General features: G+C 32.9%; 8 protein-coding genes and 1 long non-coding RNA gene across 10 annotated transcripts in view; 8 read left to right on the top strand and 1 right to left on the bottom strand.

Annotated features, from left to right (window-relative positions):
• The first annotated feature begins 69 nt into the window (after positions 1–69).
• Positions 70–1,332, top strand: LOC128884047 (uncharacterized). The gene is made up of 5 exons (XM_054137051.1): positions 70–361; positions 439–465; positions 525–757; positions 820–913; positions 970–1,332. Exons 1-5 carry the CDS (start codon positions 322–324, stop codon positions 1,011–1,013), a joined length of 438 nt encoding a protein of 145 aa, XP_053993026.1. The 5' UTR covers positions 70–321; the 3' UTR covers positions 1,014–1,332.
• Positions 1,333–2,162: 830 nt separating this feature from the next.
• On the top strand, positions 2,163–3,561 carry LOC128884492 (uncharacterized). Its single transcript, XM_054137926.1, has 2 exons — positions 2,163–3,434; positions 3,481–3,561. Exons 1-2 carry the CDS (start codon positions 2,175–2,177, stop codon positions 3,559–3,561), a joined length of 1,341 nt encoding a protein of 446 aa, XP_053993901.1. The 5' UTR covers positions 2,163–2,174.
• Positions 3,562–4,140: 579 nt separating this feature from the next.
• On the top strand, positions 4,141–6,164 carry LOC128884491 (THO complex subunit 2-like). The gene is made up of 10 exons (XM_054137925.1): positions 4,141–4,159; positions 4,237–4,343; positions 4,406–5,043; positions 5,090–5,214; positions 5,273–5,377; positions 5,439–5,562; positions 5,616–5,690; positions 5,734–5,889; positions 5,939–6,001; positions 6,126–6,164. Exons 3-10 carry the CDS (start codon positions 4,441–4,443, stop codon positions 6,162–6,164), a joined length of 1,290 nt encoding a protein of 429 aa, XP_053993900.1. The 5' UTR covers positions 4,141–4,159; positions 4,237–4,343; positions 4,406–4,440.
• On the top strand, positions 6,102–10,400 carry LOC128883700 (uncharacterized). The gene is made up of 10 exons (XM_054136323.1): positions 6,102–6,278; positions 6,349–6,527; positions 6,573–6,698; positions 6,748–6,838; positions 6,888–6,982; positions 7,040–7,222; positions 7,269–7,464; positions 7,509–7,585; positions 7,645–8,044; positions 8,091–10,400. The coding sequence occupies exons 1-10, from the start codon at positions 6,185–6,187 to the stop codon at positions 9,968–9,970; spliced, it is 3,321 nt and encodes a 1,106-aa protein (XP_053992298.1). The 5' UTR covers positions 6,102–6,184; the 3' UTR covers positions 9,971–10,400.
• A 239-nt stretch (positions 10,401–10,639) lies between these two features.
• Positions 10,640–13,352, top strand: LOC128884315 (uncharacterized). 2 transcript variants are annotated; one of them, XM_054137622.1, is made up of 9 exons: positions 10,640–10,799; positions 10,860–10,956; positions 11,014–11,091; positions 11,168–11,271; positions 11,321–11,468; positions 11,524–11,602; positions 11,671–11,867; positions 11,980–12,097; positions 12,146–13,352. In XM_054137622.1, exons 2-9 carry the CDS (start codon positions 10,924–10,926, stop codon positions 13,048–13,050), a joined length of 1,662 nt encoding a protein of 553 aa, XP_053993597.1. In that variant the 5' UTR covers positions 10,640–10,799; positions 10,860–10,923; the 3' UTR covers positions 13,051–13,352. The 2 variants fall into 2 exon arrangements, with proteins under 2 accessions (XP_053993597.1, XP_053993598.1); XM_054137623.1 differs by having other exon boundaries at positions 10,848–10,956.
• Positions 13,353–14,026: 674 nt separating this feature from the next.
• LOC128884316 (uncharacterized) lies at positions 14,027–15,575 on the top strand. The gene is made up of 10 exons (XM_054137625.1): positions 14,027–14,210; positions 14,274–14,398; positions 14,454–14,543; positions 14,588–14,624; positions 14,674–14,719; positions 14,780–14,858; positions 14,926–14,992; positions 15,061–15,209; positions 15,256–15,306; positions 15,357–15,575. Exons 1-10 carry the CDS (start codon positions 14,132–14,134, stop codon positions 15,408–15,410), a joined length of 777 nt encoding a protein of 258 aa, XP_053993600.1. The 5' UTR covers positions 14,027–14,131; the 3' UTR covers positions 15,411–15,575.
• Positions 15,576–15,949: 374 nt separating this feature from the next.
• Positions 15,950–20,068, bottom strand: LOC128884314 (glucose-6-phosphate 1-dehydrogenase-like). The gene is made up of 17 exons (XM_054137621.1): positions 19,940–20,068; positions 19,530–19,823; positions 19,233–19,481; positions 18,913–19,156; positions 18,680–18,860; positions 18,403–18,548; positions 18,265–18,322; positions 18,143–18,204; positions 17,984–18,088; positions 17,578–17,914; positions 17,426–17,509; positions 17,326–17,373; positions 17,193–17,273; positions 17,027–17,123; positions 16,805–16,980; positions 16,480–16,751; positions 15,950–16,432 (listed from the first exon to the last, which is right to left on the bottom strand). Exons 1-17 carry the CDS (start codon positions 19,947–19,949, stop codon positions 16,237–16,239), a joined length of 2,640 nt encoding a protein of 879 aa, XP_053993596.1. The 5' UTR covers positions 19,950–20,068; the 3' UTR covers positions 15,950–16,236.
• Positions 20,069–20,421: 353 nt separating this feature from the next.
• Positions 20,422–20,839, top strand: LOC128884317 (uncharacterized). The gene is made up of 2 exons (XR_008459344.1): positions 20,422–20,563; positions 20,626–20,839. It is a non-coding gene; the product is annotated as an uncharacterized LOC128884317 (long non-coding RNA).
• A 2,492-nt stretch (positions 20,840–23,331) lies between these two features.
• Positions 23,332–24,700, top strand: part of LOC128884490 (protein HID1-like) — a 4,659-nt gene continuing 3,290 nt past the window's right edge. The window contains exons 1-5 of the mRNA XM_054137924.1: positions 23,332–23,454; positions 23,513–23,635; positions 23,684–23,846; positions 23,896–23,958; positions 24,109–24,689. Coding sequence (XP_053993899.1) covers positions 23,374–23,454; positions 23,513–23,635; positions 23,684–23,846; positions 23,896–23,958; positions 24,109–24,689 — 1,011 coding nt within the window. The 5' untranslated portion in view covers positions 23,332–23,373. The remainder of the gene's footprint in view (positions 23,455–23,512; positions 23,636–23,683; positions 23,847–23,895; positions 23,959–24,108; positions 24,690–24,700) is intronic.

Raw genomic sequence — 24,700 nt, 5'->3', positions numbered from 1 at the left:
GTTGTGTCTTTAATACCTGATAACATGAATACTTTAACGCGAAAATAATTTCATGACGATTCGGTGTATTAGTTTGATAGGAAAACTGGTATGGTACCTTTGTAGAATTTCAGCGAATTTAAATTCAACATTTATAAAAAAAATAAATCTTAGTTTTAACAAACAGCTATTGTTAAAATAATAACGAACATGATTTTCTAACGATCAAATGACTGCTAATACTATACTTGTTTACACGCTCTTAATTTGTTCTTCGTATCTATGTAGAATCAACCTTTATGTATTCGTCAATATGGGGAAAAAAATGAACTGCAGTATCAAATGGCTTCGTATGCAGCACTTGATATAGTAGAAGCATTAGGTAGAAATTAAAAAAAAAAAACATTTTTGTCAGCGTTTAAAAATTTGACTCAACATGTTTTGTATTCATTATCGTAGGTAATCCTAGTAATGAGTCGGTAGGCGGTAAGAGTAAAATTAGTATCCGTGTAATCCACAAGTCTCGTTTTTCCTTCTTCATCAAGACCCCTACTTGGGTTACTTATGCCCGGCACTTGGTGTGATGAACGGCTTAAGTTTTCCTATTGTAGGAAACTCAGTCAACTTTAATGAAACCATTTCAAAATCGACTGATGAAGAAGAAAATTATTTACTTCCTGAAATTTCTGTATATGGATATATTACTTCAAGTCGTTTAAAAATATTTGCATTAATTGAGGAGAATGAATATCCTGTTTCCCCTACGAATTTGAAACAAGTATGATAAACACAAACTTGTAAAATGGAAAAAGAAAAAATAGAACTATTTCATCATTTTAGTTTTTTGTTAAAGTTCACACTATATATGCCGACACCATTTCAAACCCATTTTTTTTGGACACTTTAGACGATCCATGTTTCTTTAAAAAACTTGGTATGGCTTGTCTTCACGTTAAAAGCATTTTTTTTCATTCTAAAATTTATCATCAGATACGTGTGTTGCTTCCTACACGAATTCAAATGTCACTTTTTAGTTTGTGTTTGTGTTTCGGAAATAAAAAATGAAACCTTTCTCGACCAGCTAGTCATTCAGGTTGAAAATGGTGTATCCTTTTTTAGCACTTTTTTTTCTTCCTCAAAAACAATTCTTGATTTACTATAGAAACTAAAACATACAAAATGTTCTGATACTTTTGTAAAACACTTGACTTAAAAAAAAGAAGAAAAAGATTGGTTTTACAATGGAGTCCAAATCCTATCTTTACTTTTGTCAGTAAAAAATGATTTGTTGTTTAGTTTTAGTGTCATGCTAATGACAATTTTGTGTGAAATATGTAGAATAATAACAAACTACAACAATTCTTTTTTTGTGATTTTTTAAAAAAAAAGATTTTAAAAGGGTAAAGTGAACATGAAAAGGTTTATAAAGCACACAGGTTAACCGATTTCGTCATTCAATTTTCTTTTTATTAGATTGGATAAAAGTATATAAAACAAATGAGAATGATTTACCAATAATCAACTTTGTCAACTGACCATACTTAAGACATTGAACTAGAAAAATTATTATACATTTTTTTTTTAAACGGACAAATCGAAGGTTCTACCTTACAATACAAGGTTAAAAATAAATCGCATTTCGTTATGTGAAAACTAAGACAGAATGTAACAAATCTTGTTTCTGTTTGATTTGTTTTTCAAAGTATCCTAATATAAAAAAGTAAATTTTACCCAAAGATTAGTGTCAGTAAGGTTAAAACCTTTGGATCATTTCACTTTCATAAATTGCGTTTAGGTTTGAGTGAAACTTAAATAAAATTTCCTCTTACATAATAACTGTGTCAGAACTGTATGAAAACGTTAAGAGTCACGCTTGTTGCGGCTAAATTTGTTGATAGGTAGTAAAGCAAAACTCTAGAACCTATTAAATTACAAGCGTATATCATGTTGTTCATATCTTTCAATTGGTTTCGCTAAAAAAATTGTGAAGGCGTTTTACATTCTATTTTATCAGTCGAGTAAACAAAGAAAATGGTGTAAAGATTGCTCTTGTTTTATCATGATAAAAAATTTTAACCTCAAATTATTACAATGACTTTATTTTCAATAAAAGAAAATCTCTCGAATAACTTTTATTTAAAAATTAAAGTACAATAGCTATAAATGTCAGTGTATGCATAAAATAAGTTAACAAAATGCAGGCCTCATCCTATGCAGAATTACTTCAACAACTTCCAGTCGATTCAAATTTATTTGAATGGAAATTTTATGATCCTCCTAGACAGTTCTTATTAGTAACACAAGTAGAAAGACAAGAGTGGTCTCCTTCGTTATGGACTTCAAATATAGCTCCTCGTTGGAAGTCTGTTTTGTGTGATTTTATTTTAAACACAAAGTCTTCAAATGTTTGGGACCGACTAATTAACGAAGCTCTAGATAATGCTATTGACAAGTTAGTAGTAGCTTTCATTGAATTCCTGAATGCCATTCTGTTCTTCCGAATAACGAGTCATCAAGCATTAGAATTTTTACGCGATGTTTTTGATCAATGTAATAAACATTTAAATGGTAGCAACAAAACTAATTCGCTTTCAGGAGACGGGTGCAGTAGTGACTTATGGTATCCAAGTGAGTCACGCAAAAACGAATCTGCTACAAAAAGTTTAACGAAGCCTCTTGGAAAGATAGCCAACAACTTTAGCAGCACGACATCCAAACAGTCAGATCCGCACGTCTTATTGATGAATACACAAATTCATATTTCATTTCTAGAGGCTTTACGCTGGAGTATGGAATATGCTACAGAATTATCCGATCAATTGACTCGTTCCTTGATACCAAGTTTAGAAACTTCAAAGAATACCCAATCTTTATCAACTACTTCTTCTCATAGTCGATCTAGTATACAATCAAAAGCTTTTGATTTCTCGCGATACCAACAACGTATTTTTCACGTATTAGATGTTGTTGAGAAAAGTGGTATACTTAGTTTAGTTGAGATAATTGCAAACATTCCTTGCTCACAACTGGATCATGTTGGTTTTTGCAAAACCCGGGATCAATTGCCTCTAATGAAGTTTTACGTCAGATTAAGAACTAAAGATGTCTTTACTCTACCTGTTTACAACCTAGAAAGCGAAAATACTTTAGGCTACTCTAAACTCCACGTTTGCCTACAAGCCTTTATATCCAATTCATACGATCACCATTCCTGCGGTTGTTGGAAGTCAACTGTGATTGAAAAGTTGCAAGACGATAGTTCTCATCCAAATACAAAATGTCTAGTTGCCCGCGGTTTGGTGGTTCATCTGGAAAAAACAATTGTGAATTTCCAGCTTTGTGTAAATCGTGTTGTTATGATTGTTCTACTCTATACAGCACACTATCTCTGTGTTGTTCGCCATTCACTCCTTGATGTTCTCCTAGAATTAGTCCCCAAAGAAAAAATTATTTTTGTACGCTTTAAACAATAGTCCGCTTGTAATCATTTGTTTTATCTAGTGTTTTAAATTCTTGTTATCTCAAACCGAGAAAAACATGAGTTCTGGACACTTATCGTCACGGGATAACAATGCAGTATGATTGTTTTTTCTACTAAGATTTTCTTTTTTTTCAAATTCAGATTCTCATTAGACTAACGTGTTAGCGTATAATCCCTACCCGTTACCTACATCTTATAATTTTTTCAACCTATGCGCGTATTTTCATATGGAAGGGTAAAGTGGAGTTGATAGCAGCTGTATTTGAAATATGTTTGTAATTTTGTTTTAAAGTCTATTAAGCTTGGAAGAACTTTGGAATTTAATTGGACCATCCGAATTATTTTTTGCAGAAATCGTTAAAGCTTCCACACAAGCTTCGTCAACAAAGTCAAAAAATCATGACGACGTGGAAGAGGGAGCGGCATCTGCAGAGACATATATGAATGTCGTAACGTCTGTTTTGACCGCTGAAGATGCTTTTGGTTTTATCACAACACAGTCATTCGGAAAGCTAAAGTAAGGGATGTGATTCGAAGTGATTTTTAGCTTATTTATTCTTTTAGTTTGATAGTCGCGTTTCTCAATTTAAATGCGTGGAGTTGTGCAATGATCCTTCTCCAGCGTATTGTGAAACTAGCTCCTGATTGGTCACTTCACCTGTCAATCCCTATAATTGAGGCTTTAGGAAGCTTATTATGGTACATTATTTTGTTCTACTACATAGTCTAAATACAAAATTGTACTTAATGACTTCCATTCTACTGATTTAACGCAGCTGGACATTAAATTCGTTTTGTCACTCTAAACAAGTTTGTTACTTTAATAATACAGAATCATCAAACAATTGTTCTAGAAACCTTATAGACGGAAAACGTAGCTCAGGTATTTTTAATTAAAACCTGTAAAAATTATTTTCCTTTTTTAATACACCAAACTTGTTTTAGCTGTTGGGGCCTATTCAAGTCCTTATGATTATGGAATGCATTCTATGAAAAATTATAAGTCGTTATCTCCAGTTACATCTGAGAAAGATTTTCGTTTCACATGTATTCCGATTTTGCATTTGTTGGGCCCTGCGACGGGACAATTACCTTCCGCTATTTTGGAATACGTGGTCCAAGCTGTCTTTTACGCGCTTGAACTATTAAAGGAACAAAATTGCAAAAACTCTCACATAACATTTCCCGAATGCTATGCCAAGCTTTATTCCCACGTCTTGTTACCTTCCTTAGCTTTAGCAAGACCAACGTTGTCAATAACTGAAAAAATATGGAGGGGTCTTCAACTGTTTAGTGTGAAAGAACGCTATAGGATATACGCAGACTATTATTTTAATGTCAAAAAAAATATTCCGTTACTTGTTTCAAGCTCACAAGCTGTTCGCCGCATAATTGGTCGTGAATTAAAACGAGTCACTGCAGATAAAAGTGAAACTAGTGGCCCTCCTGTACTCTTTACCGCAAGCAATGCAGGTTTAAGTGTTATGGGGGATATTGTTGTCAAACAGAGAAAAAAAGTTACTCATAATGATAAGACTGTAATGGATTCTTTGTTAAAATTATGTTGTGCCAATCCTTTCGAAGTAAACCATTCTTTACACTGCTTGATTGAAACACCCTGTCGTTTAGGTACTGGATGTCATTCTTCATCATGTTAAGCTCTTTGATAGTATGCTTATTCAAGTTATCATAAATTATTTACATAAGCTACCCGACGTTATTTGCGACATTACCGTCTTTCTAGTAACCGTTAGGTACACATTGTTAAATTTTTATTACCATTTCGCCATAAGAAATATGTACTTTGAACAGGCAACATTTCTTAGAGTTATCCGAGCAAGGTGCTTGGTCTCCTGGTACTTTAAAACCTAAACGTGCAAGAAATATTGCTCATTTTATTGCCCGTTTCATGAGAAGGTTATTGCATCTGTCTATGTCTTTATTTTTATGAATTCAAGTTGTATTTTTGTATCAACAGATTTCAATCCGCAAATGTCAATCCGTTATTACTATCAATATCTTCCCGTATAATCAAAGAAACTACCTCACCAGCGTATCCTAATAAATTGTCCGGAAAATACTGTGATATTCTTTTTTTAGTGGTAATAAAAAAAAAATTAAATACACATTTCTATTTTTTCAATTTTTGATTAAGGAACTTATAACCTATATGGGAGGTGTCCCGACACTATCTACAGAAGAGTTATCTTCAGATCAAGTTGACTGTATCGTAAGTTTTAGTTAATCAGACTGGCAATACGTATATCTACTAGGGCGCTGGGCCAGGACTTCGAGTAATGATTTTAATGGACGAAGAACGACGTGATGAATTGTATCGACCCGGAGCTTTGGAAGCACGTGTCAGACTTCAAACCGCTTTATTACAAAAAGATGTTTTTACTACATTACTCTTCGGATTATCAAAACTGGTAATAACCTTTCTCTTTAAGTTTTATTACAGTTGTGTACTTTGTGTAGAGATTAGAGGTTCAGTATGATTGTCAATTACTGTGTGAAGAACGATTTCTTCAATTAAGATCTGTAGTTTCACTCACCGACGAAGTCCAAATCGCTTTACTTCAACTTTTACATTTTATATTGTTTCTTGAGTCTTCATCCAAGATCGAAAAGAGTGATAACATTACCGTTCTTTGTCTTCTCCCAGAGAAATTTGCCAGAATTTTACCAGCTTTTTCAAAAATAGTTCAATTTTGTGAGTTGGCAATGGTTTGGCTCTTAGTTCGTGGAGTTTTGCCACCTTTGTATATGAGTGTTACTAACCCCTACCCTGTAGAAGATGAGAGCTTAAATCAAGATGGTATGTTTTCATAGAAGTAAATTATGTAACGCGATTGTTTTATATTTATCTAACAACATAATTTGGACAGGTTTATTTCCTATAACTGAACAGCATTTAGCATTAATTGCAAAAAAATACTATATCGATCCTTATCCAGGAATAAATGATCTTTACATAACCTTTTGGCGCCTCGATTTGCATGATATCTGGTGTCCTTCGGACATTTATGATAAACATATTTCGTTTATAGAAGCTGATTTAAAACAAGTATATTAATTCTTTTCTCGTTCTATTTAACCTTCAACTGAGTAGATAACGTCAGATCGTCGTTCGTCTACTGCTTCGCACCAAAGAAGACGAGCGTCGGATGATGTAACTATACAAAAAGAGTTAAATCTTTGCGTTCAAAGACTTAGTGATTGGAAAACAGCATTTGAAGTAAAATACAAATTTTTTTTCTTTTTGAAGCGATTTTTTATGTTTGCAGGCTGAATCTGCAATTTTAAAGACACATCAATCCAAAATCATTGAATCACTGAAAGCCAAAAAAAACAAGTGGTTTCAACCAGAATACGCTGGTAAACATTAAACTCTTTTTTTGCTTTCATTTGAATTGTTGCATTGTAGGGCCTAATGCTTTAGCAAATTTTCTGCAACATATGCTAGCTCCTCGTATTTTGAATAGTCAAAAAGATGCTCTTTACTGCGTTAAATTTGTTTATGTAAAATAAAGGCAGTAAATAAGGCTGTATTTTATTTGTTGTCTTGATGAATTGTAGATGCTAGTTGAAATGGATACTGAAGGCTTTGTTCTTATGGATTTTTTCAATAAATGGACAGGAATGTTGACTCCTTTAGTCCGATCGTGCAGTCTACAAGAGGCAGATAGTTTAGGACTTTTTTTTAATGATATGACTTCTATAATTAATCAATGGATTAGAGATCCTTCGTTTTTGGCGCAGGTAGTAAAGAAAAAAACGATTATATCATGATTTTTTATGAACATAGTTTATTAAGGAAAACCGTCATTGCTATGTTGGTTTAATTACAAAAAAGTCAGTACCATCTAAAGAAGCTGCAGACGACGTATCTTCCAATACCACATCCCAAGCATCCGATGAAGAAGGCACTGTGTTAGATTCGAGTGATCTTTTAAAGATTATTGGAAAGTGGGAAAACCGTATTTTTAGAGTTATACAGCACGGTAGACGTGAATTTATTTTCATGATCTCTCATTACTGTTTTCAGGTTTATCGCTTACTGAAAGGGAAACGTCATGGATGTCGCAGAGAATAGTGATAAAATTCTTAAATACTACTCATAAGGTAGCTCGATTGATTCTTTAAAATATTTTCCAGCTATCACAATATACTTGCTTCTATAGAACTTCCCCATTACAAATATTGCAGGAAATCAAATTCTCAGAGCCTTACCTGTTTTAATAGAACGAGCCAAGGAATCACGTTGGGATGATGTAGTTGCCAATGCACGAGCACTTGATAGAAATTTAAGACTTGTAGAATCTCGTTGGCTTAAAAGAAAAGAAGAAGATTACGATCAAGTGCAAAAATTAAATTTGCAAGGTCCGAATGTTACTACAGTTCAAGAAACGGAGGAGAAACTAGACCTTAAAAAAATAAATAATTTATGTTCAGATGGAAAATCGTCTTTAAATGCAGTTACTTCCACTAATACGTCAACTTTTCAAAATAGAAGCAACTTTTTAACACAAAATAATTCGTTCACTCAAAAAAGTGTGGCTACACCATCAGCAATTACAAAGGGTAACTGATAACGATTTTTAACAGTTTGTACAAATAAAGTTTTCAGGTCCGAAAAATCCATTTCACGGTTCATCCACTGTAGTTTCAGGAGCACGTGCAAATGCTGTTGGCGGAGGCGAACCCACCTCCAATGAAGTTTCTAAACGTGCATTAATTTCGCATACTTCTCCGCAGCCGTTAACGCCAAATCCTGATTCTAAACGGCTCAAAGTCAATCAAGAAGGGGCATCCACCGTTCCTCACACAGATGAGAAATCGAACAACAAACAAGTGGCTTCAATTCTGGAGAAGTCTACAAAAAGTTATAGTTCTGGCACTCCAACTTCGAGTACGATATCAAACAAACAAGAGATTCAAACAGATGAAACAGACGGAAACGGTGGCACGCTAACACACTCAAATGGTGCTTTTTCGTTACCTGAGACAGCGAATAAACATGATATCAGCAGTTTGACTTTAAATCACTCCGTAGACGAATCAAAGAAAATAGTAGAAACTGATCAATCAAATCGAAAACCGGTTGATTCTATAGCGTCGAAAAGTACAACAAACTTAGAATCAGAAGAACGAAAATTTGAAAAACAAAAAGAAATCGAGGCATTACGTCAACGAATGAAATCCCTTCACACGTATCGCTCGAAATCTGGATCGGTTGACGGTTCTGGAGAGTACTTAGATAGTGTCGATACAAAGGATTGTAAAACACCTGCTCACGACATTTCCTCAAAGCACGTTTCCGCTCCGAACAAAGGAGAAAGTATAGGTTTAGCTAGTAAAGTAGAAGATGCAAACAGAAAACAAGACAAAGCGTCTGGGTGGTCGAATAAGGAAGAGAGTAACACTCAGTTTCTAAAAACTAGCGTTAACAATTCAAACGTCATGTGGTCTTCTTCTTCTCAAGACGGAACCAAGTCAGAAAAATCTAGCGTATCGGTTTCTTACACAAAAGACGGATCAGGCAAAACACTCACTAGTAGTCTCTCTTCAGATACCATACTAAAGAAAAAAAGAGTCAATGATGCGTTTCCGAAACGGGTGACTGAAACAAGATGGTCGTTACCAAAAGAATCTGCCTCTTTAGAAAATAAAAAAGATGCGAATTGGAATATGTCTGGAGTAATTGATTTCGTCCCAAATCGTGTTTTTAATGGGTGTTCTCCACAGTCACGTGGTACAAACGAAAAGTTTATAAGAGAATCTTCTCGTACACCAAGACATTCGGAAAATTCTAATTATTCGAATCGTCAGTCGACTTCTCGATCTCGAGGAGTTGTCACCAAAAGACTACCCCCACCCCCGCCACCACCACCACCCCCTCCGGTATCACTTGTTTTACCGATTCAACTACGTCATTTAGAAGGAACTCCATCGAAAGATGTAAGAAATACTATTTCAAATCCATGTTTACACGGTCGTGAGTACTGTGATTTGAAACCGGGATTAGATACATCGTTATTACAAAAATCTCAACCGAATCCATTACGGAATTCTCAATCATGCGTGGCTGATAAAAAGTCGAATTCTCGTCTTGAATCTCATCATGATCAAGCACGATATATAAACAGATCCCTTGTAAGTAAAAATAGCCAAGATGGAAGTGGAAGATGGCATCATATAGATTATTCTTTTCCTCAACCTAACTCACCTACGTGGAATGGCGTCTCACATCAACGTGGAACAAGTGGATGGTGTCGGAATACGCTACCGTCAGGATCAACTGATTGGTCTATATACGAACGATCCCACGGTCAATCTATAGCCCGTGATGCGTCACGTGATCATCAGTCTTCACAATCCTCTCTCCATCATAGTTATAACCACCATCCAATTCTTTCTGACAGCGTCCAATCGTTTTATACCCAGCAAAAAAGTCCACCACTTTTCAAAAGACGTCAAGATACTCGATGTATGAGCCTTGAACGCTAACCATTAATTTAGACCATTAATGCTTTGTAACTTTATAGTGCACCTGAATAAGAAATGAATAATTTGAATAGTTTTGTGCGTCGAGTTTAGTTAACAAAATCGATAAAATGTAAAAAAAAAAAAATATGTGAAGAAAAGCAAATTATTGACTAGAGAACGGAAATTCTTAACCTGATACAGACTACGTTTTTCATGAATAATTTGAGGGAGTAATAAGAAAAACATGACGTTATCTCGTAACTTTTTCTGCTAGACGTGGTGAAAGTTTTTATTTCACAAACTAAGGGAATAACGTTAGTAACTTGTTAGTTTCGTTTTTCTTAGATTAATGTAACGTGAAGAACAACTTTTTTCCAAATGAATTTATTTTTTATTGTCAACTGTTTTTTTTTTTTTAAATAAGTCTTTTTATAAAACGCTTTATAAACATTCTATGTCGTGTAAAAAATTATTCATAATATAAATGATCATATTAACGTAAGGTAATTTTTTAAAGTAACAGTGTGTACTTTAGTAAAAGATTGAAAAAAAAGAAAACGTTAATTTTTAATTTTAAGTTTATTTCGAACTAAATTTTTGTTGTAAATTGGTAAATTTATATAACATGCATGCGAAACCAGATATCAGTTTTTTATTTTACTTTTATCTCCTTTACTAAATTCTGTTTAACTCATCTTTGAAATGTGTCTTAAAAAATTAATCACATGTTTTCGCTGAAGTATGAACTGCCATGATTATTTTTTTTTTTTTTGAAATTTAAAGTCTTTTTTTTTAATTTGTAAGCTTCAAGGATAAAATAAATACAATTTTTGTCAAAGTTAGTCCTTTGGTAAGTTAAATAGACTAGACCAAAAAAAATAAACAGCTTTATCTCAAGTTTTATATTCAGTAAGGAAATGTTTAATTGGATGTAGTGAAAACGATAGTAACGTTATTAAAAAACAGTGTGAATTATGCCTCGACATTTTAAATTTTTGAACAATGAGGTACATAACTTTTTTCCTATAACAAGCAGCATTTTTTATGTAATTTTTTCGTTTTAGGAAGAAGCTTTACGAATCCAAGGAGGTCTAGCTTTCTTACAACTAGCGGACCCTAGCATAAAAAATGTGGTTATTCGTGTAAGAATTTTTAATAACAACTAGTATAATGTACAATAGAAAGTTTGCTTAAATACCTTATTTCTATTAAAATTAGGCGACGTTTGTCTCAGTATATGTACTGAATGAAATAGATCAAAGCTGGGCTCGAGCGAATCTTGAAGGCGCTTTATATATTGTTTATCGTTCAGTGAATCCTCAGTAACAATTTTATAAATATTAAAGATTTTGTTCAAACGTCATAAATTAGTTTCAGACTCGTTATTGTAAATCAACGAGATCCTAGAAATCTTGTTGAGGATATCACGCCTTTATGGGAGGTGAGCTCAGAAAAAAATTATCTTTTTTTTCGAGTTCCATTAAATTCCAAAGTCGACACTCATCCCTCTGATCCTAAAGTATTTCTCAATTTGACCATAAACAATTGGAAGGTTGTTAACTGGTTTTTTTCAGGATAGACGTGTAGCAGGTCTTTGGTTTTCCGATGATTTCGAACGAAAATATGTTCAGAAAGCTATAGAACGACTTTTATGTATGTCACTCGACCTTAATAACACTTTGTGTTTTTTTTCGTTTATTGATACCTTTTTTTTTTTGTAGCAATAGGATTGTCACCCGTTATTTTTGAATCATACAATGAAAAAGCATCATCACGTAAAAAAAGTCCTTGTCCTTTGACAGAAGATCAAGAGAAAGGACCTAAAAGTGTGTTTGTGAAGCGTTCAGCAAACAAGTCTCAAAGTTCTTCAAATCCCTATCGCAGTAACGAGCAAAGTCATAGTATTGAGCCGAAAGGGGTAAGTCAATATTATTATTCAATGTTAACGATAATTTATTTAAATCTTATATCTATTATAATTATGTGTATGTGTGTGTTTTCTTTTTGAACAATGTTATTTCATTGTAAAGAAAGTTGCAGGAGAAGCAATACTTAATTTAATCGGAGTACATCGTTCCGCTAGTTCGTGTGCTGCTGTAAAGAAGAGTGACAGTCTAGATAGTTTTTCTAATAAGACAAGCTGCAAAAGTAGGAAAAATGTAAGCAATATGAGATTTTCACAAATACATGTCACAGAAACCGGTGCGACTTCACCGTCTCCTCAAGAGTCAAAAGAGACATTGGTTTATTCACCTTTATCAAATCGTACAGCTTGTTCTTCTTTACAAAGTCACGGTGACATATACTGTTCAAATAATTCGGAGGAAATCCACGATTCCGAGTTGCGCAGAAATTTGTGTGTGCAACTTCAACTCTTTGCAAAACAAGACTCATCTCGTGTGGTATCGTTACCCGATAGCAATATTACAAATGTAGATGCTACTTCTCAAAAGTCATTCGTCACTTCTACCAATAATAATTCCGAGTGGTCCAAAACTCAAACCAATTGTCTTTTTAAACTTTTTCCTTCCACCAAACTTATTTGTTCGCAAGATTCAAAGGATTCCTGTAAGGTCATGACTAAAACAGCTACTTCGCGTTTAACGTACTCAAATGAGCCTTTATCGAATAGCTACGGTTTGCACTGCTTGAATTGCTGTTGTCCTTGTATGCGCTCCCGTTCGTCTTGCTCTTGTAATGCATTGTATGATAATGCAACGGAAACTCAAACAAAGAACCCTAATTTAACAACACGAAATAATTATTTGGATTCCATTCTTTGTGAGGGATTACAAAATGAATATGAACCCACTTGTTGTTGTGGACCTTCAGAAAGTATTTTGTCAGAGTTAGATCAACGTCTTTTTCTAACGCTTTTAACACGTTTACTAAGACCTTCTTTGACGCTTTCCCATTGTGCTACTCAACCTTGTATATATCGGGAAGTATCCAATTGTAAACAATGCGAACATCTTCAAACGTCATGTCATGGAAAAAACTTCATGAATTGTACTAATACTTGTTGTAGTAAACCAGATGGACACAATGAACATCCAAATCGTACAAAACCTAATATTTCGAACGAACCTACTTCTTTTTAATTCCTTATCTATCTTTTGTTGTTTTCGAGGCTTCATTCAAAACTCTTGCCAAATCACTAAACATTTACATCACTGATATTTATTTTTTCAATTTGCCAATTTTTCTATCCTTCCAAACCATTCAATTTCCTTTTTTGAGTTCTTTAGCTACATGATCATATTAAAATTTTTAACCGTATAAGAAAGTGTTAGTGGGTTTATCAAAAAGTAATTGTTAAGCGTTATTTTTTTATTTGTGCTTTTATTATAAATGAAAAGGAATTATTTAAAAACATTTTGAACATTCTTTTAATAAACTGTTATTTTAAAACAAAAAAATTTAGTACGGCATCAAACATAACTAGTAACGCTGCGCGATATGTTTTTGCTTCTTTAAAACCAGTGTTTTTAACTTTTCAAAAAAGTTAAGTGTATAACATGACAGCTTTTAACTAAAAGAACAGCGTTTGAGTATTGGCGGAAAAGAGTTGAAACCTTGTAATGAAGGTTAACTGTATTTTTTCTTTAATCTTCCATATGCCATTATGTACAAAAGTCCAAGTGTACGATTAAAGGGTTTAAAAAAAACCTGAGTGGCATCTGTTATCAAAAACTTAGCAAATGAGTACTAAAAACTATCCTTGGTTTAAGGTAAATAATGACGAGAGAAGCTAGCTAAAATAGTGCCTTTAAAGTAAGAGCAACACCATTCTTGTCGTAATCACACTGGCAACAAATGTCACTCTTTATAATAAAGAAATGTCAATCAACTGTGATTTGAGTATTCTTCAACATAACGTTATTGGTAATTTACTTCTGGGGATAAAAGAAGAAAAAGTCTGCAATACAAAAAATTTAATTTTTTGTTTTTTTCAATTTACAATTTTTTTTTAATGTAACATATCCTACAATTCAATGCAATTTTAAAATCGGAAGTTCGAGTTTACGATAACAGAGAACTTTTGGGTCACAACAACTGTATACCTATTGAGGATGCTGTGACTTTCATCAGCGTCTTGGCGATATATTACGCTAAAACTCATTTCCTTTAAAACATTTTTTTGATCCTTGTTCATATCATTTTTCTTGAGATTGAACGCCTATGCGTTTAACATTAGATGTTATTGGTTCAGCGGAACAAAGCTTTGGGCCTCTCAAAGAACATATCCTCTCATTCCGAGGTTAGGAGAGAGTAGAATGAGCAATAATCATTCAATATATTTGGTTTTTATGGTCAAGCGCAGGTTTGAAAATTCCAGCTATTGAAAATTTAGGAGCTACACATGATTTTTTCGATACGATTGACTTTTGCGATAATGATTTAATAAAACTAGAAAATTTTCCCTTATTAAAACGTATTTCTTGCTTGGTAAAAACACCATTAGTTTACTACATTATTTTTATAATTTTTGAGCTCTTTTTAGCTTGTTGCAAACAACCGAATACGAAAGCTGGATCCTGATATGTTTGTAAATCTTCCATCTTTGATATCGCTTGTTCTCACCAATAACAAAGTAAATATAATTTCCTAAATACTACTTCCATGTTCACTTTTCAGCTCTCTTTTATGCATGACTTAGTGCCGTTATCTCAAGGTATCATAAACAAATGTAACATGATCTTATTTTTATTTTTTTCAACTAGCTAAATCGATCATACGGTTATCTCTTGTGGATAACCCTGTTACAAAGTAACACATGGATGTTTATCTCGAATTTTTGTTAATGAAATTCCTGCCTTTATGGCACAGTCTCTCCAATTATAGATATTATCTAATATATCTTTTACCAACGTTACGATTTCTTGATTTTGAACGTGTTACGTCTCAGGTCCCGATTTGTTGTTTTCTAAGCGATAACGTAATAATTTTTTCTTTACTTTTTTTTAATCTTGTAGGAACGTCAAAAAGCTCAACAGTTTTTTAAAACGGTGGAGGGAGTAGCTTTCTTGAAAGAAATAACATGTATGTTACGTTTTCTCTTTTTCTAAATAGTTTGTGTACTACTAAAATATTTTCTCTTTGTGAAACAGTGGCAATTAAAAAACCAAAGGCAGTCAAAGAAAAGTCTGATAGTACTACCTATTCCTCTACTCTGAAAGAAGATGAGCAACATCCTTCATCCGTGAAACAAACTCTATCACAACACTTATTGTCCAACAATGAAACTTTAGCTCTTCAAGTAATCACATTGACTGAAATGTTTTGTTTTACCTATATCAATGTAGGAAGCTATTGCTTCAGCAACCAATTTAGCTGATGTCGAGGCATACGAAAAAGTAATTATTATCATTTATAAAATTATTCATAACCTACTCTTTTTTACTAGTGTCTATCAACCGGAGTTATTACTCCATCTATTAGATTGAGTCTTAATTTGTAGAAGGAAAACTACAGTAGTTGACAAGTTTTTGATAACCTACGATTCTGGTATATTTTAAAATTTTGAGTTATAATATAAAAGCACAATCACACCTCGTGTTTCATACAAGAATAAATATTAGTACTAAACGTTAAGAACATTTCTTTTGTTTTATCGCATTAAAAGAGCAAATATGAAGAATTTGTAAGCGCGAAAATGTCGACTTTGCTTCAAAGACACAATTTTGTTCGATGTGTTACCAATATGTTTATACCGTAATTGTATCTTAAAGGATTTGTTTTCAGCTTAAACGAGAAATCCTTGGTGATTTTAGAATTCTGATTTGAATAAATCTTAGTAAATTATTTTGAGTGGTATGCTTTTGCGCTAAAGAAAGCGCCAGTTTTACTGTAGATAATTTGTCTGAAATGCTTAGCGTTATCCAATTCGCGTGTCGGCATTGTTACCAAAGGTAACTTTCAATTTGTGCTGCTGCCCAGTAAGTTTAAGGGGTGTGAAAGCTATCCCAATGTTTCTTTTTATTGACACATTGAGGATTGAAGAACAATACTAAATAAGGCATTTAAACATGAAGATTTTTCGATGGAATGTTCGAGTTTAATTTAATCTTTATATCATTAATATATAACGTTTAGTGATAAAGGTGAGGTAGTACACGTCCAACAATAAAAAACGTTTTTTTTAGTTTAATATATTGAATGAATAATTTATTTTTAAGAACAGTTTAGCTTTTTTATCAATAGAAAAGAATAAAGGTTTATCTGACAGGATGCTGTACTTTTTTTTTAAACTATAAAATAGAAAACATTGCTTGTTCTTGAAACGATTAAAGAGATGAATTATGTGAGTAACTAAAGTGTTTGGCAGGCTTATATCCTTTTTTCACTATAAGATTATACGCTTCTTGCGGTCCACGAGATCGTGCTGGATAAGGTATCGGACGAATCTTTTTCTGTTCAAGATAATGTAAACAAGGTGTTAAAATTCTCCATGATTCCAACAATTCATCCGTACGAACAAAACTGATCAGAGAATTAAAATGAAAACAGAAAGAGTACTGAAGCCGTACTTTTGTTGGTCTCCTTTAATAACATCCAGAATAAGTTTTTCGTAAGCATCAGGGATTCGGTCTGAATCAAAACGAGAAGATAGCGTGAAATCGAGATCAATTTGCTCCAACGAATCATCAAGGCCGGGTTTTTTAGAAAGAATCCTCATATACAATTTTTCCGACGGTTGTACTTGGATAACAATTTCATTCGGAGGGCAATTTGATCCGAAAATGTTACCCGCGACAGGTCGCAGTTGTATTCGAATTTCAGCTAACCGTTGTTCTAAAGCCTTTGCATATCCGTCAATGTTACTCGAAACAATTAAAACAGTCTTTCAATTACCTTTCCTGCTTTCAAAATAAATGGTACACCCTCCCACCGTTGATTATTAATGTAAAGAACGGCAGTACAGAATGTAGGGCACAAAGAATCCTTAGGAACAGTGGAGTCATCTAAATAACCAGGTATCGACCCGTCTTGTGATTGCGTATATTGTCCGATAACGAGATTTTGCATTTCTGCCATGTTTCGTGTGAACGTGTATTCAATGGTATTTCGACGTACCTAAAGGTGCAATGCGTCGCAACACTTTAACTTTCTCGTTGCGAATATCCGTGTCACTCAACGAGACCGGTGTTTCCATTCCAAGTATAGTAAGAAGCTTCAAAATAAACAAAACATTCAAAATTGAAACATTTATTAAAACCAAATATTGTCACAGATTCACTACTTGTAATAAATGATTTTGAAGAATATCGCGAATAATACCATAAGTATCAAAATATCCCCCTCGTTTCTCCACGCCGAGTGTCTAGCAAGACGTTTTTCATATAAGAAGGTTATCAATAGCGGATAAACTCTACCTCCTTAAAAGTTATTCGTACTGCGGAAACATAGGTGGACGACATTAGCTAAAAAAAAAGTGAGAGTTATAACTGTCTTCACAAATTTTATCTCTTTTACTGGTAAGAATAGATTATTAGCGAAATTAAAAACATAAAGGTTTTGAACCATTTCTTTTCCTAAATAATGGTCCATTCGATACGTCTGTTTTTTTTTGTAGAAAATAATGAAAATCTTTTTCTATTCCTACAAAGTAAAATAAAAGACACTACCTCTTCTTCTAATAGATAATTTAACAAACGTTTTGCTAATTTTTCCGCTGTAGGCAAATCACGCCCAAACGGCTTTTCAAGAACTACTCTATTCCATCCTGTTGTTGACCAACAGTTTTTATGCGTGTTTGAAATGACATCAAGAAAAGATTGTGGGGGAAGAGCTAAATAAAACAAACGATTGTACTGTAAATTGGAGTCGATACGTGCGTCTTCCGATAAAACGTCGTTCATAGTCTCTGAGGCTCCGTTACGCTGACAAGTGTGACAATCCTCCACATATTTTATAGTATGGCGAAGCCTCACAAAGTCTTTGTCATTGTCGTACTGGCCTGAACTATTGCAAGAAAGAAAAAACAATCGAGGGGATCAACAAATTTTATAAAATAAAAGTATTAGAGATTACATATAATAAAGTCTTGACTTGAAATAGTTTAAAAATCCAAAACAAGGATTTCTTAGTGCTGCTTCTTGATATCTAGGTGCTTCTTTAAAGAAAGTATCTATATGCCTAGTAATATAACAATCATACGTAAAAAGTAATACCACTAGTTAAATAACATACAACAAATGAGGTTCTAATTTTTTCCATAATTCTTCTTGACACAGTTGGGATCTAGCATAACCCTTTCAACATATTTCAGTAGTTACACGTTTGGTTCTTAAAAAATTAAACAAATTGATTACTATGACTGAGAAATTTTCGGGCAAGTAACCATCGCAATATAAAGAAAAAAGTGCAGGTCTAAAGAATACAAATTCACCACATTACAAAGTTATTTCCATTGAAAATGTGAAAGAAAAGAATTTTTTTTGGTCTCGTACATTACTTTCCGTGTCGCTAAATCACCAGAGGCACCAAAAACAACAATAGTCAAGTGGTAGTTATGTTCATGTTTTGTTTCCAATGATAAAAAACCTGGATGGACAGGCGGGCAGCTTATAACTGAAACCCAAGGAGATTGAATCACCTTAACAAGCAACACATTTATTTTAAAGATAAACATTTTATAAAAAAAGAACACAAGAAAAATTGTTTGATTGGTACTTAAAACGTAGACTATCTCTTAATTTCTATACTTGAATACCTATGACATACTACCTGTAGAAGTGGCTCTTCTTGTAGCACAGATGATTCACTATGTTGCTCTGAATTTTGTGGTAGTAGGTTAATTAGCTGGTTCCATTTGTCGACCTTATTTTGACCATAAAGAAAAAAAAATTTTTGGTAAGAATTACATATAAGTTGTAGTGATATAGTGATACGATCTTTTACAGCAAACCTATTAAAAAAAATGTCAGAATTATATGGTTTTAATTAAAAAAAAAATTTACCGATTTTGTTTAACATGAAACACCAAAGATTGTTTACTATATGCTTGTCTAATATCTTCTTTACTTAAGGGTGGAAACCAACTAGCGAGATGTCCATCATCTCCTAGACCCAAGGTAATAGCATAAGGATTTCCAAAGGTTGCTATCACATCTGAAAGACGTTTATTATAATCTTGGACGCATTCTTCGATAGGTAATGATGTATTAGGAAAAATAAGATTTTCTTCGGGAACTTTAATCATATCTAGTAAAATATTTTTAATAAAATAAAAAATAAAAAAATTAATGTTTTCCTTATTAAATTATATTTAAAGTATTACTACTAGAAAGTAGAGTGGTTCGAATCATTTTTTGATTAGAATCTTCGTGACCACATGAAACATAACGCTCGTCTACTAAAAAAAAAATAACGCGGTCCCATTCAACAGTAGATCCAACATCCACATTGTCCGAAATCAAAGCACAGGAATCTTCTCTTTTCCCTTTTCTTGGTGATGTTAAAATGTTACCAGCAGTTTCGCAGCACAAGGATGATAGGACAGAAAATATTTTTTTGGGTGTTGAGCCACCTATTGTAACATAGGCGACTCAATTGACATATATAAGCTTTACTTTACCTGATAAACCAATAAGAATCTTTTCGCATTTTTTCTTTTCTTTTAAAGCTGTTACAATGCAACATAATAGCTTTCTCGACGCTTCAAAAACGAAAAAATTCTCGTGTTTTGATCCAATATACGTCACTCTTGGAAGATTGATTAACACCACCCGCGGCTTACTGTGCGGAATATGGTAAGATGACGTCCTTATATGATTCACACAGACTTTCGTGATATCCGCTTCATCATTCGTCTCACTTGTTAAAGTACGAATTTTTTCGTTACTTTCCTCAATTTGTGCAGTACTCTTATCTAGGATAACATCAAAACATACAGTAATAAAGTGTCTTTAATTGTGTTAAATTTTTGTAAGTCTATTATTCCCATATAAAGATTTAAATTTTAATTTATATATCTATGTTTTTTACCTGATTTCATATTTATTTATAAATTTTTACTAAAAATTTGACCCTCTTATTTTATGTTTAAAAAATTGTCTGTAGATAGGACTACATGCGCTGTAGAGTCCGGTGCTCCAATAAATGCTGGTTGTCTACTAATTTTTTAACTTTTTAACACTACAAAATTTTACGTACAAATGTACATATCCTTTTTCATTTTAGTAAAACCATACTTTTTTCAATAGTGGAAATGTTGTTCAACATAAAACTGTTCAATCAAGTCATGGAGTGTCCCAAGATAACTTAGTTTTTTGTGATTTAATCTTGTTTTGCTATGTTGGTGTCTCCAAAAAAAAAAAATATACAAGAAAAAATTATGATTAGTAACATAACGAATATACTAAAAACGATTTTTTTTGGGATTACACATGATTTACTGACCACTGTGAATTTTTTTTTTTATTGTAATTTTTTTTCATTATTTTTATTTTTTATTTTATTAAATACAGTAGCACGAGAGCAAGCCCCGACATACTGCAAGTACGACGTGACAAATTTGTGGAAAAAGCATCGCTCGAAAGTTCCAAAAGAGTGTTCTTTATAGCCATTTAATATCTTTTTTAAGAAATTTTCAAAGAATTCAAAAACTTGGTTAGTAGAAAGTATAGTTCCAGTTGATCACCATCCATATTTCATTTGTGTTCTGTATTTAGAATAACGTTGTTGAGAAGCTCTTTCAGAATATTCATGTTCCTTGTTAGCAACTTCTTGTGCTAAAGAGTTGATCTACATTGCAATAATAACAATTCGTAAAAATACAAAACATTGTCGTCGTATTACTTGATTTTTTTGTCTTTGTCTTCTTGACGATGTTAACGCAATATTAAAGCAATTGACTCCTGCAGCAAAATTATTTTGTGGCTTTAACCTTCCATCTCCACGCCTAAAATTTTCTTTCCTAAAATATTTAGAATAGAAACATTTCTACATATACTTAGAATGCTTACCAATGTGGATTAGATAAATCGCTACCATTAATAACATAAGTTTTAGGATTAATAGATCCTGATTCATGGCAGAGATCTTTACGTTCCGAAAGCAAAAATCCTTGCCACTAGTTTTCAAGTCACAAAAACAAATAAAGTATAATGCTTACATAATTCAGGTTCTTTTGAAAAAATTTTCTTCCATTGTAATATGTTAACACACCTCACGACCCTTAGGAAAAGTAAAGGTATTACCAGGACCGTCATTGCTTTCTTGATATGTATTTGAATTTGGAACCAAACATGTCAATGGATCTTTTGTTTCTTGTAAGGCTAAATCGACTACTTTCAATTGGTTTGTCTCATTTGAATTGCATACATTGGAGGACAGAATCTGCGCCTCTGATGATTCATGTTCGTTCATTTCCGACACGATTAAGGGAGTGTTTGCGGAAAGAGAGAATATAAAAGGATTCTGTAAGCTTTCGTCAACATAATAGTCTCGGTCTTCCTCTTGATCTTCTTCTGTATAAACCTCATCTCCGTCTTTTTGTTCTAGTCCTACTGGCGATTGAATTTTTGAATCACTTTTTAATATACATTTGGAGAATCTTAATTGCAATAACGTAGAGTCACCCGAATTCGTTTCAGAATCATTCATTGGTTTCACCGTATTTTTTTTATTTTTTTTCCAATTCAAAGGTTCTGGAAGATGATTTAAAAAACTGCATGTTGAGGGTAAGCAATTTGGCCTTGCATCCAACTCAATAGATTTCTCTTCTATTGAGTCAACAACTGAAAAAATTGTGGATACGTCACATACTGAACTCTTTTTAACTTGGTATTGAGGCATTGCAATGATTCGTTTTTTGCTTTTTTCCATTGAAATTGCTACATTTGCCACAATTTGAGGTTCCGATACAACAGACTTTGTTTTGTTATCCTCTTCATCTGAATCATCTAAATACTCGTTAAGTAAATTCTTTGAAGTTAACATTAAGCATCAATTTCCGGTAACAATATCATCTTTATTTTTTTGAAAAGCAAACAATTCTAAAAACAGTTCGAACCAGACAAGTCCTAAGATTTCGACTAATCTGTTACATATCCGCCCGAGAATTATTTTAATTAACTATTGTTCGTCCCTTTTCATATTGCATTTTTTTTTACACCAAATTGATTTTTAAAATATTTTTTCATCAAACACTGCTTTTCGTTAATCTAAGAAAAATATGCGGCTTCAGTCAAACGGAGTGTTTGACTATTCACCATCTAGCTATTTAATTTAAAATTTTATTTCCAAATGCAAAACAAAATTATAGCGAGAGTTTTTAACTAGTAAAGTAAATAGCTAGAATAATCAACTTTTATTTTAGTAAAAAATCAACTTTTCAAACAAAAAAAATTTTTATAATTGTGTATTTCAACGTGCGTAAGCAAACTGATATTACAAAAAAAATAAAAGCAAACAATCATTTCCTTTGGATTTTGTACTTGATGACTCTATAAATATTTTTTAATTAAATCGACAACTTTAAAAAAATAGTTTTAGGTTTCCTCTTTATGCGTAGCACAGTCAAAGAGGAAACTCTCTATTTCATTCAGAGTTCCCTTGGAGATTAGTCTATAAAGCCAAATTGTTACCTTAGCAAAGATGCCACATGCTGTAGCGGTTTAAACTTTCGCTCATCTTTTAAATGTCTCCTTTAGACAACCAAAAAAAAATCTCCGTTCTATTCAGTGTTCCCTTCAAGGTTTAACTGTAAAGCCGAGTCATAACCTCTGAACAGATGCCCCCACGTTGTAGCCGTTTGAACTTTGCTAAGCACATTGCTAATGCGTCGATTACACAACGAAAAGAGATTCTCTGTTTCAGTCAGTGTTATCTTGAGACCTAGAGTACGACGCCAAGCTACACCTCTGAAAATATGCCTGAGGTTGTCACTTTTCGCTTTCGGTTTTATCATAAAAGTCATTGTTTTTTTTTTATTATAATAAATTTTAGTGTAATTAACTCCCTGTTTTTTTTAATCAATTTGTTTTTCACAGTAGCGTAGTTTAAAAAATCATTGAAATAAAGTACTTTTTTATAACAAGATTGACGAGAATTTTAGGTAATCTATACTCCGGTTAATGTGTTATTTGTTATAATAAGAATTTAACACAGGAATGCAGTAAATATAACAATCACATTGTTATTTATGTTATACATCTAGACATATATATGAAGTCCATATTCACACACTCTAAATCGATTTTAATTTTTTAGTTAAAGGACAATTAAAAAATCGATTTTCTTCAATTTTTTTTTAGTATTATTAAACTCTCTACGTTCACATTAATCTGGTGTTTATGAAAACCAAAAAATAAAAATTTTAGGACCAGTAATACATACGGCATAAGGTTTATTTCTATGCCTTGTTTTAAATATTAGTTAAAGATAACTCAGCCTAAAATATAATACGAACTATTGCCATGGGAGCTACTGAATCAAAAATTGACCCACAGTTTTTGTCTCGTTTTGTGTTAGATTCTAAAAGGTTCGAAAACGATGAGGTATAATTTTGATAATATATGCGATTTTTGTATAAATTTTTTTTTTTTACTCATCAAGTACTGGAAACACTTATTTCGCTCACCCGTTACACGAGAGTTTCTTCAAAATCATTTGTCAATAGATCTTATACGGAAAGCTCGACAGAGTCGAAACCCTAATTTAGTTGATTTTTTTCATAAAGTACGTATCGATTTAATTTTCTATTACAAGTTTCCATGTATTGTTAAGGTGTTAGACGCGCTACAAGAAGTCATTGACTGTGGCCATAAGGGAAATCTTGGAGGAGCCGGATGTTCTGTCGCTCGTAATTGCTTATGTCTGCTAACTCATATTTTACCTGTATTTCTTGAAATTCCCCTACCACATGAACTAAATTTTTTGGAGACTTCAAGTGATGTTTAAATTGAGAATGTTTCTGTTTTGATATGTGTTTATTTTAGATAGATCTCAACAAATCGTTTCAGATTCTTCTTTTGTTTATACTCTATTTTGGTTAGCGCCACGTAGGTTTAACTTATATTGTAAAAAAGAATAAAACACAACTTTTTATTTCGTGTCAATTTAGTTATAAATTATTGAACTGTTGTTTGTTTTGTAAATTTTTCATTATATTTTGTACTTAAATACTACGCGATGTTTTCGAATTTTTACAGACCAAAATTCCACAAAAGGAAACATTGCATTTGATGATAATTTACATAAAGGACAAATTAACAAAAAAGATTATCCACCTAATCAAATAATCGGGAATGAAGATGTGAAGGGGAATAGCATAGAAAAGCTAAAAGTCCAAGTAATGATGACAGATAATTCAGCACATAAATTGGTTGGAGAGTTGGACAAAAAGACAGACTGCAAGAAGCATTTAAGTAATTCTTCAGAGGCAACACAAGATTTTGAAGAAAGTATTAATCTTAACTTAACAAACACTAAAGTTAGCGTGAAGCAGACTCGTTCAAATTTAGAGGAAAATACAAATATTTTGAGACAATCGACCGACGGTATAGAAAACACGGAAGATCAAGTGAATCATACAAACTGTTACATTGACAAAACAACAGGCGACAGAAATCAGAAAGATTCCTCTATAGATAAGACCACAGAAAATGCGCAAGAGATAACTTGTTGCGTAAACAAGGACGTAGATGACCCCAAAAAGTCATATTCCTCCGCGAAAAAAATAAGAAATGAAGCGGAAGAGCCTTGTTGTTGCGTGAAGAAAACGGGAGATGAAGCGGCGGAGCC

This window comes from Hylaeus volcanicus, unplaced genomic scaffold (genome assembly GCF_026283585.1).
Source record: "Hylaeus volcanicus isolate JK05 unplaced genomic scaffold, UHH_iyHylVolc1.0_haploid 12237, whole genome shotgun sequence".
Classification (NCBI taxonomy): domain Eukaryota; kingdom Metazoa; phylum Arthropoda; class Insecta; order Hymenoptera; family Colletidae; genus Hylaeus; species Hylaeus volcanicus.
This window is presented reverse-complemented; position numbering and strand designations above follow the sequence as displayed.